Genomic DNA, 14,885 nt, shown 5'->3' with positions numbered 1-14,885 from the left:
AGTCAGAGAGAATAGAATTCAAAGCTCTTTGCATAGCCTTCAAGACTGTACATAAAATTGCACCAAATACATTCAGGAAAGATTCTTCAGGTACCAGCCCTTTCAAAATCTAAGATCAACAGATTCCAAGAACTTTGTGTTGCCCGGGGTTAAACAGGCATCATAGGGAGGTAGGACCTTCTTTCCCAGAAAAGTGCAGGTCTGGAATTCTCTTCCTTTACACCTATGGAACTGTTCTGATTTGTGGCAATTCAGAAAATCGCTAAAGACCTGACTTTTTACACAATATGCTCAGCGTACCATACTACTTTACTCAATGCCCTTGTAACAGTGCAAGCGCCAGGACGCTTTCAGTCATTCGAGCACTATATAACATAGAGAATCAAATAAATCAAGTCAAATCATAAATGCTGGAATTGGATGGAGCCTAGAACACATGCTATTCAACTGTATAATAAAATCAGATCATTCTGGACAAAATAGTATACATTATAAATAGCATTGTCAAACAAAAAATACATTAACCCATATTAACATAACCTTAGGGCCTTGAAACAGCACCCCAACCTGAAATACCTGAGATCCTGACACCCTCCCCTTAGGCCTACTAACAACAACAGGTATCAATATAATTTTTGTGAATGGAAAAACTCAAAGAGCATCTTCTACCTCGCATAGTGGGCATGAGTCTGCTTCATCAGAAGTGCAGACAGCTTCATATACAACAAAAAAATTCAATCGTAAATCCTCATGGAGATTATGCCATAAAATAGAAAAATTAAAAAAAATCAACCACCAAACAGAGCAACAACAAAGTACACCTCAGCATTTGATTCCATACTGCCCAATATCGGCAGATTCTCTTCCACAAACTCTAACTGAACCTCAAAACACAGCCAACCCAATCACCTAAAACCATTAAATATACATCACAAGAATTACTTTAATCTCTCAATCTTATTTCTATTCTTCAGCTTAATACTCACATTGTGCTAACTTGCAATGCATAAACTCAGTAAATATTAAACTTAATTGATTATCAGGATTCTGAGGTGAATCAAGCATTTGTTAAGCATAGATTTAGCACCAGTTGGCATAGATGTAACATCTGATTCGGGGATTTCTCTTAATAGTAACCAATCCATTGGAATATGAATAATATATATCTTGTATGTTACAAATCTTTAGTAAAATTGCTGTAATTGCGTTTATGAATGCACAGTGAATGGGGACCTTCTCTCACATTCCCTATTTGTAGCATCTCTTGATGTCAGTTAATTTTGTTCGTATTACTCATGTGCTATGTAACCTTACACTGTCCAATCTTTAGGGCAATGAGGTCTTCTGGAATGTCTATGCCCTGAATTAGTTGAAAACATTAATTGACCTGCCAAATATTTGCCCTCCTCTAGGAACAATAAGAGGAAGGTCACAAATGGCCATCTCGCTGTTCACCGACAATGTCAGTATCTACTTTCACTCTGTGCTTAGAAACACAACTCCTCTAGTCAATCTCAGAGCCCTATATGTAGTTTCTAAATTGTAAGCCTTTACTCTGGGGGTCCCTGAGGTCCCTTGTCAGCTGGGCCAGAGGACCACACTTTCCTCCCAGGTGTAGGCAGAAGTGCTCAATCCACATTTTATGTATGCTGGTAGTGCACAAGGACTTCTCTTGCTATATGAGCCATTCCCATATACCAGAGCCCCACAAGCAAGGCAGCCCCCAGCAACTCTGTCGCCCTCATATCCACTGTAATCCCTAAAATGAATGTAAGTCTTTGATTATATCATAAATAGCAATGCTTAATGACGTAGCTGATGACGAGGTAGCACACATCGTATGACTTGATGAGTTAACACAATCCTTTTGTGAATTCATATATCTACACATATGCATAAAGATATATATTTTTTGTGACAATGTCACAGTTCAAGAGTATATCTTATTTGGGTAAATATTTTTCAAAGTGATCCGCTGCCTAGGCTGCTCATAGGAAATTAACCCGGTAAAAGCACTTGTTTTCTGAAAAATTGTGATTTAGAGAGATGATTTTCATAAGGTGTGCTCTTAAATATATTTGCTGTGTGGTTTTCTGCAATGCATGTACTGGGATTTAATTTTATGAAGGTGTTTTCCAAAGTGAGTTTGCAGGCGCACATAAAATTCCTGTCTGTGCTTCCAAGTTGCATCATTTTTGCACCTTCAAAACCAGGCCACATGCGGCGCAGAGCACTAACGTGGCTGCCAAAGTGGGGAATTCAGACATGAAAACCATTTTTCATAAAACATTGATTTCAATAACATTTGTTTTTCCACGAGGCGGTAAATAATTAACAACATACCTAGTCCCCCAGCGTGTGCGTCAATGAGCGAGGCACCTACTGCAATTCCCTCGGGTAGGCCGAGCTCTTTCGCCGCCTTTAGCGTTAAACCATTACCAACAGAAGCTCCTGGCGGCAGGACGTGGTTTCCTGGGCAGACACAGGACAAACACACATCTGTCAACTCCGCAAAATGAAAATGTTCTTTTTTGCAGAATGCAATTTTGTACGGTTAATAATAGGAAGAAGAAGAAAAAATGATATCAAAGTAATTAAAAATAGATGTGTTAATAATAAACCACAATAATAATGATAATAAAAAGAAAAATTTAAAACAAAATTTTAAAATAGTTCTACTAATAACAATAATAATAATGAAAATAACAACAATAATGATAACGATAAGAGCGATGCCAAGAATAAGAGGGAACACTTTAATAAATTACAACAAATATGCAAACCTTGGTTATAAAAACAGTATACATTACTGCAGAGAGTAATTATAAGAAACTCATATTTTTTCACATACAGAACATGCATCAACAAAACAGACCAGGCGGTCTTTAACTTATTTTCAGATCTGAATGAAGATGGAGTGTGAAACACTCTTCTGACACCACCACTGCTCCTGGCTCATAATTAACATCCTGAGAAGAGGGAGGGCTGATGAGTGAGAAATCTGGGGGTGTTGGAGAGAAGGGAAGTGGCAGCAAGAAAAAGTCAAAAGCTTGTTAGACAGAGATGGTGGATCTCTATATGTCATGTTGCATTAATGTCTTGTGGCCCAAAAAGTACAAAATGAGTAAAATCAACACGTGTCTTTCATTGGGGAGATACCGTGAGCAAGGGATAAAAATGGGTTAAGTGCCACCCATGTGGCCACTATTCGGATAGTCTTTGTCCTTCTGCAGGTAGAGTTTCCAATGTTTGTTACCATTGTTTATAGATGAGGGAACTCTGCTGCTGCTTGCTTGGACTGACAAAGTCTGTGCAGACTGAGATGTTTATATGTTCTTCAGTAGCACCCACGGAACCATCTATCCAGGGCCAGGCAGGTCTTTTATTCCACTGGGCATTTCCTTGGTGGGCTGGAGCCCTTGGAGGCTGCTTTTGAAAGCCCAGAGCCGCTCCTGGTGCCTCTCTTACTTTCCCTAGCTCCCGAGGTTAAATGCAGAAAGAAAGAGAAAAAGAAAGAAAAAAAAGAGAAAAAGGGGCGGGGGTGGTAGAACGAAAGCCATCAGAGAGGGAGAAGAGAGAGAAACAGAGAAATAGAGAATGGATGGATGGAAAAAGAGATAATGTATGAAAGACAAAGGCAGTGGCATTTGTTTAAGTATTTTGAGCAGGGTTGCTTTTGACAGGGTCTGGCCCTGCTTTTACCGGGCAGGTTGAAGGTTGGCCAATAGAACTAGGCTTCAAAAACAACTTGGTGAGCTACACAAGCATAAATGCTGTTTTCTATAGGTCATATTTTCCTAATCTAAGAAGGGCGGCAACTCTACCAGTTGCTTATGAAGCTTGGGGTGACCACATCGCTGAGCAACTAACAATTCTTAAATCATAATTTGAAGAGATGTTGTTTTGCAATGCTTCAATGTTTACCATTCTGTAGTAATTTCTGTCCTCTGAATAACATGCTGTTAGAAATTGAGTTTTTGTTTGGCAGAGGTATGCACACTGTCCAATAGGAACCACAAACCTAGTCAAGGGAAGTCAGATACACACCATACATTAACCTGTGCTCATCTTCTGGTATCTTGGCACAGAGCAGGGAGGCATAACTTAGGAAGCAATGTGTAAAGTATCTGTGGAAGACTTTAAATAGTGAAAGACCCACACAAAACAATCCATGCCAGGTTAGAAGGATAGAGCTTAATGTATTGAACAAAACAAGACCAAAACTAGAAAAATTCAACAAGTAGAAATTGAGATATGAATTTTAAAAGAATACCTGCAAATATAGTGCTTAAAAGCATAAACCACCAATCGGTGCTATCTGGTTGAGCTTGACTGTGTTAAATCTAAAAGTTCAGGGCGACCATGATGGAGTATGGGTTGGATGCAGGGACCAACCTTGTCCCGTTGAAAAAGTATTTTGTTGTGCGGTTGGCAGGGCCCTATGCATGGATGAGAGGAGGCGATGAGTCTGCATCGATCCCGCTGGATGTAGGTGATGAGTCCGTTCTGAGCTGCGCAAAGTAAGATGTATGAGCTTCCTCCAATGTAGGTGATATGTTGTAGTTAAGCTGTGCAACCTGCGATGCAATGTCCTCGAAGCAGGCAATGCGGCAGTGCTGAACACATGTCAGTTCTGATCAGCACAACAGTGTTGATGCGCATGTTCTGGCAGTTGCAGCAGTTTATACCTACTTCTAAGGGCCAGGAAGGACTGGTTTGGAACCTCTTGGCAGGGCAAAAATTGCAGCAGGCAAAGTCCAGGTGATTTTGCAGGATGAAGGGAAGCCTTTGTAGTCCCTGAGACTTCAAGCCCTTACAGTCACTTTGGTTCTGAGGGTGTATAGATGCAGGTCCAGTCCTTGTCACCCCCAGGCAAGCAGGGCAGTAGGCAGGAGAGCAGGCAAAGCACAGCAAGGGTCCAGCAAACCCCTGCAGAGTCCAGCAAAGTGACAGTCTCTTCAGAAGCACAGTAGACTTTCTTTCCTGGCAGAATATCATCAGGTCCAGAAGTGTACTGAAGTGGTGGGGGGACTTCAAAGAGAGGCCTTTGAAGTGCAGAGGTTCCCTCCCCTTCCTGCCCTCACTCCAGACTCACCACAGGGGGATATGAAGCCCTTTGTGTGGATACAGGCTTAACCTATTCAGGTGTACGTATTAGCTCCTCCCAATCATCCTGCCCAAGATGGCCCATCAGGATGTTGAATGCCTATCAGTCATACCTAAGCTCCCTTTGTGTGTTACTGTCTGGAGGGACTTCACAAAGCCCAGCTGTCACCCACCCCAAAAGTGTACTCAAAGACAGACAGAAGGCACAGAATGTTTAAAGTAAGAAAATTCCAACTTTCTAAAAGTGGCATTTTTGAATTACAGTTTAAAATCCAACTTCACCATAAGTAAGGATTTTAAATTGTGACTACATAGATACCAAATTAAGGGGTCCCATCTGTTCCCAATTGGAAATTACACTTATACAATATAATAAGGTAATCCCAATGTTAACCTATGGGAGAGATAGGCCTTGCAGTAGCAAAAAGTGAATTTAAGAGTGTCTGACTACCTTGATATGTAAAACTATAATCTACATGTCTAGCTTTTTAAAAACACTGCACCCTGCACTTGGGGTTGTCCAGGGCCTACCTTAGGGGGGCCATATGTATTAAAAAGGAAGGACTGGGCCTGGCAAGAGGGTTATCTTGCCAAGTCGACATGGCAGTTTAATCCTGTCCACACAGGCTCTGCAATTGCAGGCCTGAGACATTTTTTGAGGGAATAATGAAGTGGGTGGTATAATCAGTGCTGCAGGCCCACTAGTAACTTTTAAGTCACAGGCCCTGGGCGCATTTAGTGTACTTCACTAGAGACTTATAAGTAAATTAAATATGGGAATTGGGGATTTACCAATGTTACCGTATTTTAAGTAGAGAGCACATGCATCTTAGCACTGGTTTAGAGTGGTAAAGTGCCCAGAGTCCTAAAGCCAGGAAAAATGAAGATAGCAAAAGGAGATTGGAAGTCAGAAAGTCAGACAGAACCACGCTACAGATGCCAGGTCTAACACATGTCCTGTATTTGACCTGACCCTTTTTCCAGGGTTATTCTCAAACTTTTTGCTTTCCTCCTTCTATTTTTTCTGACTTGTTTTGGTCGGCTTTAGGACTCTGGGCACTTTACCACTTCTAACCAGCGCTAAAGTGCATATGCTATCTGTCTAAATTGTATTGGTGATTGGTTTATCCATGACTGCCATATCTGATTTACCAGTAAGTCCCTACTAAAGTGCACTGTGTGTGCCCAGGGCCTGTAAATCAAATGCCACTAGTGGGCTTGCAGGACTGGTTATGTCACCCACATGAGTAGCCCTGTAAATATGTCTCAGACCTGCCATTGGAGGGGGGAGGAGAGAGAGAGAGAGAGTGTATGTGTTTTTTTAAACTGCCATTTCAACCTGGGAAGTGCACATACTTGTGGCGCCCAAACTTTCCCTTTTACTGTATGTACATTGCCCCTAAAGTAGGTCCATCGTAGCACGATGGGCAGGGTGCAATGTATGTAAAAGGTAGGACATGTATTGGTGTGTTTTACATGTCCTGATATATATTTTAAGTGTAATTTCCCAATGGCAGAAGATTGAGATATGGAGTTTGGGGTCTCTGAACTCACAATTTAAAAATACATATTTTGGTGAAGTTGGTTTTTGAATTGTAAGTTTGGAAATGCCACTTTTAGAAAGTGGCCATTTTCTTGCTTAACCATTCTGTGCCTCTGCCTGTCTGCTGAATACATGTCTGGATGAGGATGACAGTTGGGCTTTTTGTGTATTCACTCTAGACAGTCAAACAGAGGGAGCTGAGGTGTGCCCTGCATATCTTGATGGGTCTTCCTGAGCTAGAGTGGTGGGAGAAGCTGACACCTGCACCTGAATAAGGCTGTACCTGTCCTCACACAAAGCAATCTCCAATGCTCTGGAGTGTGCCTGGGGCCAGAGCAGGGTCTTGTGCACTACAAAGACGTCTCTTTGAAGTTTGCCTACTTCAAAGACAGAAATGGGTGTAAGAACTTGACCTCAGGCACCACATAGTTAGACCACTTCTGGACGGATTACATTCTGCCAGGAAGAAGAACTGGACGCTGTAGGAGGGACTGCCACTCTGCCGGTTGCTTTGTTGTACTGGGAGTGAAAGGACTGGACTTGGCTGTCTCCATCCTGCTTTCCAGGGTTCTCCAAGGGATAAAACTGAGCTTGCCTCGTGTCAAGAAGTCTCAGGGACATTAAAGGCTTCATCTGTCAGTGCCTGGCTCTTCTGCTGAGAGTCCTGACTTGCCAAGTGGTGCCAGTTCCAGGTCCTGGGCCCTTGCAACTGCAAGCTGGTGACCTGAATGAGAAAATCGCCACACTGACACACATGGGTGAAAAATCCACGCAGCGCCTGTCTCGCGTTTGAAGAACTGATGCAGCGTCAGTCTTGTGGCTGCAGTATCGATGCAGAGCCTGTTTCACACAGCTTAATCCACAGAGTGGATGTGGATTTTCCATGCATCGTCCTTGGGCATCAATTTGTCATCGACCCCACACAGCAGTAAGGAACCAAGGCTACGTGTCCGGACATCAATGCAACACCTTTTGTGCGAGGAAATAATTGACGCATCACCTTCCCTGCCAGTAAGCAACCAATGCATCACCTCACCTGTGGGTAAAGAATAGTCGCATTGCCTCTCTTTCGCAGTAAGGAACCAATGCATCGCTTTGCTTTTTCAGCACCTCACCTCCCCTGTGGTCTGCCTCGTCTTTGTTTTTGACGTATCCCAGGAACTTTGTGCTAAAAAGATACAACCATTGCTTCCTATGGACTAAGGAGCTGACTACGAGTTTGGCGGTCAGACAAACCAACCGCTAAACTTGCAGGGATGAGACTGCCGTCAACCCGGCAGCCTCACCCCAGTCATATTACAATGTTCCCATGGGGCTGACCAGCAGAAACATTGTACTATGATGTTTCTGCTAGTTAGCCTGGCAGGAACAGTGCTCCGGTTTTGGTCAGGCCAATATCGTAGCACAACAGCACCCTAGGAATGCACACTGTCTGCATGTGCAAGCAACATACTCCCATACAAATCTCTCTATATGCTTATCCATTCCCGGCCACCAAAAATGTACCCGGGCGTTTCGTTCATGACTGACATGCCTCCATGACCTTCTTGTAGTTATTTCAACAATCTTTATCTTATATTCTCAAGTACTACCAACTTGTGATCCCAGTTTCAGAAGAACTAGATTCATTAGTAATGTAGTAAACAACCCCTGGCCCAGCTGTCCCTCATTCAACTGACCACTTTCTGACCACTTTCTCTCAGAGAATCATCTCAGATTCCAGAAGTAGAAGCTCAGTTGCCGGGAGACAGCTAGGTTCCAATGGAAATACATAACAAAAATATAACACATCCTCTACCCTTATATAAATTCTTTGAGTTACAACCTTTTTCTCCACTTTTAGCACCTGTTTTTCTCATCCACTGTTCCTTCTCTGCTTCGGTACATTTTGTCACCCTTCTTATGTTCCTCCACTTGCCATTCGATTATTTCACAGTATTCCCCTTTACTCCCATCATTCTTCTTGAGTCTGACAGCTCAGAAGCAACCTTTCTTTACAATGTTTCCTGCACATACTCTTCCCCACATTCCCACTTCATATCTCAGTTTCTTCCTCCTGATTTTGTTACTAGGCCTTAATTTATACTGTGATTGATGCTTCGTCACTCTCTCACTTATATCCATGTGTTTTTATGCTACAATTCCCTGCTCTGGACATCCATGCTGGTACAGCCACCGTACATGGTACTCTTCCCTTCAATAGCATATACAGTGTTTCCCCTGTTACAGAATGTTGGGTTGTCCTATAGCTCCACAAGATGTCTCTGACCTGATTCCTCCAAGAGGAGTTGTTGAACATGGCTAATGGGATGCTTTCACCCAACACGTGATTAAAGCGTTTGATCATATCATTGTCCATTGGATGATATACAGGTGTTTTACAATGCTTTATTCCCCACTTCTTGAGAAAAGTTTCAAACTCCTCAGATGTAAATTATAGATCGTTGTCACTCATTATCTCATCAAAACATCCTTCCCTTCTAAAAATGTCTTCACAAAAAGATTTCACAACACTTGCTTCACTTCCCTCATAAATGCCACTTCAAGCTATTTTGAGTAATAACCCATCATAACAGTGGCAAACATGTCCGACAAACCCAAACATTCAAATGGACCACATATATCAATAGCCAGCTTCCCCAAACTTTGTAGGTAATGCTATTGGACACATAGAGGATTATTGCAATATATGTGATTTGTCGCTAAACGTGCAAGCAACACACTCCCTTACAAATCTCTCTACATGCTTGTCCATTCCCGAACTTGCCTCCATGACCTTCATGTAGTTAATTCAACAATCTTTCTCTTATATTCTTAGGTACTACCAACTTGTCACCCCTTCTCACCACTCCTTCCCCTACTGACAATTCTTCCTATACATTTTTGAAGACTTCCAAATCTGCTTCAAGTTTCCATTTCTTTGCCTCTGGTAATGCCTTTATTAACTTTTCTAACACAGGATCTAGCAACATCGCTGCTTTCCAGTCATCCTTATCTTTGGCTCCACATATATCAGATTTCTCTGATACCATCCGCTCATCCTCTTGAAACCTCTCCCCTTCATCTAGTGGTAGCCTTGGCATACAATCTGCATTTATGTTTTTTATTCCTGGTACATATTTCATTTTGAAAGTATATTCCTGGAGCCGAAATAGCCATTTAACAATTCGGGGTGTGGCTTTACTTGCCCCACTGGTGGTGAATATTTTGACTAACGGTTTGTGATCCGAATGAAGTTCAAATTCTATTCCCCACATAAATATTCAAAAATGTTGCACCCCCCTCTCCCCACCAGCATGCTAGTGCCTCCTTTTCAATGGTGGAATATGTGATTTCAGCTCCTTTTAAAGTAAGTGACACAAAAGCCACCACTCTTTCCTTCCCATTGTGCTGCTGCAGTAACGCCGCTCCCAAAACAATTACTTGCATCCGCTACAATTATGGTTTTATCTTCTGGGTCATAGGGCTTCAATGTTACTGCCCTTACTAAGGATTATTTTACTAGGTCAAACACTTCTTGACAACTCTCGGACCATTTATATTTACTACCTTTCTTCATCAACCTTCTCAAAACGTGCATCTTGTCTGCAAAATGATTTACACATTTTTTTATGATATTCTGCTAGGACAAGGAGCCACCTCAGTTGATCCTCATCCTGTGGGAAGGAGCTTCCTCTATTGCTTCCACTAAATTCAACTTTGTTCTGATCCCTTCCTGGTTTAATGTATGTCCTAAATACTCTATTTCCTTTATACAAAATTTTAATTTGCTCCAGCCGCTGGTAAGTCCTGCTTTTTTCATTTCCCCCAACATTTTTTTAATACCTCATCATGTATTTGCTTATTCTCTCCCCATATTAATACATTGTCCTGAAACACTAACATATTAGCCATGTCATTCAAGATTCTTTGCATCATTCTCTGAAATACTGCAGCCCAAAGAGGCTAGCCCAAAAGGCATTCTTATAATCTGGAAAGCACCTCCAGGTGTGATGAAAGATGTTAAATAGTGGGGTTTCTTTGATAGACGCACTTGACGATAGGCATTAGATAAATCTTGTGTGGTGAAATATTTTCCCCCTCTAACACTTGCGAGCATTTCATTTATCCATGGCAATGGGTGCTTATCAATTAATATGCATTCATTCAAGTCTCTTAAATCTATGCACATCTGGATCTTTCCAATAGGTTTCTTCTCTATTACTGTAGGACTTAACCATTCAGACACTCTATTAGCTCTATCCCTCCCTCTCCGTACCAAACTTTCTAGTTCTTCCTTTAACTTATCTCTTAGTTCCAAATGAACTTTTCGTACCTTGTGTACTTTTCATGTAGCATTTTCCTTCAAAATGATACTGTGTTCAAATCCATTAAGACATCCCAAATTCTCACTAAACAATTCAGGAAACTTAGTGATTCACTTATCCTCATCCTTTGACTCCGCCAATAATACTTCCTAGGGATGATTAGGGTCCTCACTATTTCAAATGCTCGTTGTTCTTTCCACTGTAGTAGTAATCTTCCTTGTTGTACCACATATATTTTCCCACAGGCTTTTCTGTTTTTAAATTCAAGATCCACTTTGAAATATCCCAAAATAGGATGTTTTCCTCCAAAATATTCTTCAGGTTCCACATCTGTAGGTTTAAGTGTATTTCTTTCCAAACCTTCCTATACTTTTTGAATATCAAGGTGAAAGGTGAACAAGAGTCTGTCCACATTTGTACTTGTATTCCATTCACTTCAATGACGCACTTGGGTGGTTTATACCCATTGCCTTTCTCTTCATATTGGGTGCACACTAGTCATGTCTCTTCTCCTTCCACGACTAAAACGTCCAGCTAGTCTTCCTCACTCGTGCTTTAGTCTTTTTCTTTAGTTCCTGTTTCACATTGTTTCACAACATTCACCAACTTCCTGAATTTACTTTCTTTTGACATTTTACATACTTCTCCTATTTTCTTGCACTTAAAATATCTACTATTGGAAACAGGACATTTGTACACTTTTACTAAGTGTTTACTAGGACCATATCTGAAAAACTCTCTTCTTTTTCCGAGTTCCTTACCTCTCCTTACACTCCTGTTATTCTCCTCCTCAAACTTATTTCCCCTTTTCTTTCTAATCTTTACATGATTTACTACTTCGTGTACCTTTCCTTCAGATTCTGTGCCACCCAACCCCAGATTCTGTACCACCCAACTCCTTGATATATTGAGACATGTTTTCCATATGTTTGGCTACATCAATGGTCTTGTCCAACGTGGGATTTCTTAAGCTTAATACCTTCTCTTGTATTTTCGTATCTATTTTCGTATCTCATACCCTATTTATAAATTGGTCTCTCATTATTTTATCATTTAGATCCCTGAACTTGCATGTAATAGCCAACTGTCTTAACACAGCAATATACTGGTCTATTGTCTCCCCCCGTATTTCCATACATGAAAATAATTTGTTTCTCTACCACAATGTTAATCTTCTTCCCATACTTTTCCTCTAATGCCTTCATTGCAAATTTGTATACTTTCTCTACTTCTTGGTCAGAATCTCTACCCCTTTCATTTATACCATGTGTTGCAGAGTTCTTAAAACTTTTCTTCCTTCCACGCCCAGGCAGTATTTAAGGATGGCTAACTTTCTTTTTTCTATATACATTTTCTCCTATAGCTTCCAAATAGGCTTCAAAGGATTCCTTCCAGTCTTCCCACAGCATACATGGCTCTCCTGGTTCTTGTAGGAATGTTGGGGGTGATGGTATTGATTGTGATGCCATTTTTCACCACTTTCTTCCTTTATTTTTCTATTTGCTCTTACACTTGACTTCATGTTAATATTTTAAGTGTTAACTTGACATATAAGCAAACAAGTTTTCATATATCACTCCTAAAATACTTGCGCTGAGTGCTTAATTCTGTACAACAATTGCTATTTTGTTTCTGATTTATGATTTAAGCTGTGCTCATCAGCAAGTGTACGGATTTTAGCACTTCCTTCTTTTTCGGGTTGAGCTCAAAGCACTCTGTACCTGGTTTAATCTCTCTGTGGGCTGTTAACCATGCCCACCGCACGTCCATCGGTTCGGTTGGTTTGTTGGCTTGCCCTTAAAAATTTGCTTGTTTAGCTCACCTCGAGTGCACCGGACAACTACTGAAAACATATGAGGCTCCATGTTTTAGGTATGGTTTCTGGACTGTGTTTTCTTTTTGATTTGTAGGCAGCGCGATCTCGCTGGGCGGTAGTCAAGCGCTTTGCATGGCATTGACCCTGTTACATGGATATCTGCACTTTTGCCGGTTACATGATAATTGCACTTTTGCCGATACGTTTCACTGCAAGCAAATGTCTGTTGCCTTTTGTGTGTGTATGCTTTGCACTCATGGCGGCTGTCGGCTCGCTTATGTGAAACTGATTTACTTTTCATTTTCAGTTTATGTGGCAAGAAAAGTCCGGTTAGGAGTTTACAACGCTAAACTCCAGGAAACGCGAGACCCATTGCATTGCAAATGCTTGTTTTTCTTGTGGTGTATCTAACCTTGTGCTTATCTTACTAGTTTCCAGCTGTGCGAATCAGCAGTACCATCACTGTGCACAAGTTTTTTCCCACTATGCACAGACTTATTTCTCAGGTGTGAACATCAGTGAGATCATTGTTTACTGTTTATTACTCTTAATCACTGTGCACTGACTTGTTTCTCAGCTGTGCACATCAGTAATCACTTTGAGATTGCCTCACATGCATCCTCACGTCTACGTTGCTAAGATACGCTAATGCAGGCACTGTGCCTGTGGGCTCTAGTGATTCCCTTGTTGTCACTGCACATGCACTTCACATTCGTCACTTGTCTCCTTGTGACATACGCTCCACAGCCTCAGTACGGTTCAAGCGCACAGCCTTTCACAATGCCACTTTCAAATAGTGAGCCGTAAATTATAGCCGCTCATTAAAACCACATTGTACCATAAATTGTCTATTATCACTAAGCAAAATATAACGCTTTTCTCACAGTGTCCAGCTGGCACACACCCACGCACTTGTTACTTTTATATTAACAGATGATGCCCCCTGGTTTATTCAATTCACATTCATTTCAGGCGCCGCCTCTAAATTTACCTTCCCTCCTTTAGCGGGTCCTTTCCACGTCCTGTATTACACACTGTGGTCCTCACACTGCTAAATGCGGACAACCCAGCTTTACGAGGGGCCAAAATAGCCAGTCGCCTTCTAATTGTTCTGCATCCCTTGCCGTTTATGCTTCTTTATGGATCCCATCCTCGTTGCCACTTTTAGAACAGGAGGCACCAGTTTCAGAAGAACTGGATTTATTAGTAATATAGTAAATGACCCCTGGCCCAGCTGCCCTCATCCAACTGACTGCTCTCCCTCAGAGAATCCTCTTGGATTCCAGAAATAGTACCTTAGTAGCCTGGAGACAGATAGATTACAATTTAAATAAATAACAAGAATATAACAGTGATCAGCACAGCGGTGCTGAACTCAGCACTGCCGTGGCTGACAACGAGCCAGACCACCGTCAGCCCACCAGGAACCATGTTCCTTACCGGGACGGTGGTCATCTGGTGGTCCAAATGCCAGGGTCGTAATGTGGCGGTCGGACTGCTAGGAGTGCGGCAGCCAGGTAAAGAGGCCCTAAGACTGATTTAAACCTTTAAAAGGTTATTTCTTTTCTTGTGTATGTGGTCTGGGTCTTTTTTAACTCAGGTAAATATCGGCTATTGTTCTAAACTGATGTGGAGTACTTTTGTGGTGTTTTCACTGTGTTTGTGTGTGTGTGTACACATACTTAATATTGCCTCTGAAATAAGCCTGACTGCTCATGCCAAGCTACCAAGGGGGTGAGCAGGGGTTATCTCAGCTGTGTGACTTCCTTACCCTGATTAGAGTGAGGGTCCCTATTTGGGCAGGGTAAAAACAACTGCCAAGTAGAGACCCCATTTCTAACATTCGTTATCAACAGTGAGGATAGGACTTGTATTTGACATACTGTGACTGGTGAACACTACTTCCATATCGCAGACCATTACATGACCACATACTGTTTTCCTTTTTTGGGGGGTCTTTTTGCATTCTGGAAACTTTGCAACCTTTGAGTTTTATTCACAATCATGTATCAGTCTGGTGAGTCATCAGCGGTAGCTGCAGATTTGGTGTTTGAGCATGAGAGGTTAAACACCTATACAGTGCCTCCGCTCAAAACATTCTGCAGGAAGTTCA

At 41.7% G+C, this 14,885-nt stretch overlaps 1 protein-coding gene across 5 annotated transcripts in view; it reads right to left on the bottom strand.

The window, feature by feature from the left end:
* FGGY (FGGY carbohydrate kinase domain containing) overlaps positions 1–14,885 on the bottom strand; it is a 1,529,104-nt gene that overhangs the window by 747,075 nt on the left and 767,144 nt on the right. For all 5 annotated transcript variants that reach the window (XR_011202985.1, XM_069232576.1, XM_069232575.1 and 2 more), the window contains exon 7: positions 2,344–2,472. Coding sequence is in view for 4 of the 5 variants with exons in the window: in XM_069232576.1 (XP_069088677.1) it covers positions 2,344–2,472 (129 nt within the window). In the remaining variant the exon portion in view is untranslated. The remainder of the gene's footprint in view (positions 1–2,343; positions 2,473–14,885) is intronic.

The sequence above is a fragment of the Pleurodeles waltl genome, chromosome 4_2, assembly GCF_031143425.1.
Source record: "Pleurodeles waltl isolate 20211129_DDA chromosome 4_2, aPleWal1.hap1.20221129, whole genome shotgun sequence".
Lineage (NCBI taxonomy): Eukaryota > Metazoa > Chordata > Amphibia > Caudata > Salamandridae > Pleurodeles > Pleurodeles waltl.
The sequence above is the reverse complement of the archived record's forward strand: the minus strand, read 5'-3'. Positions and strand labels throughout refer to the sequence as shown.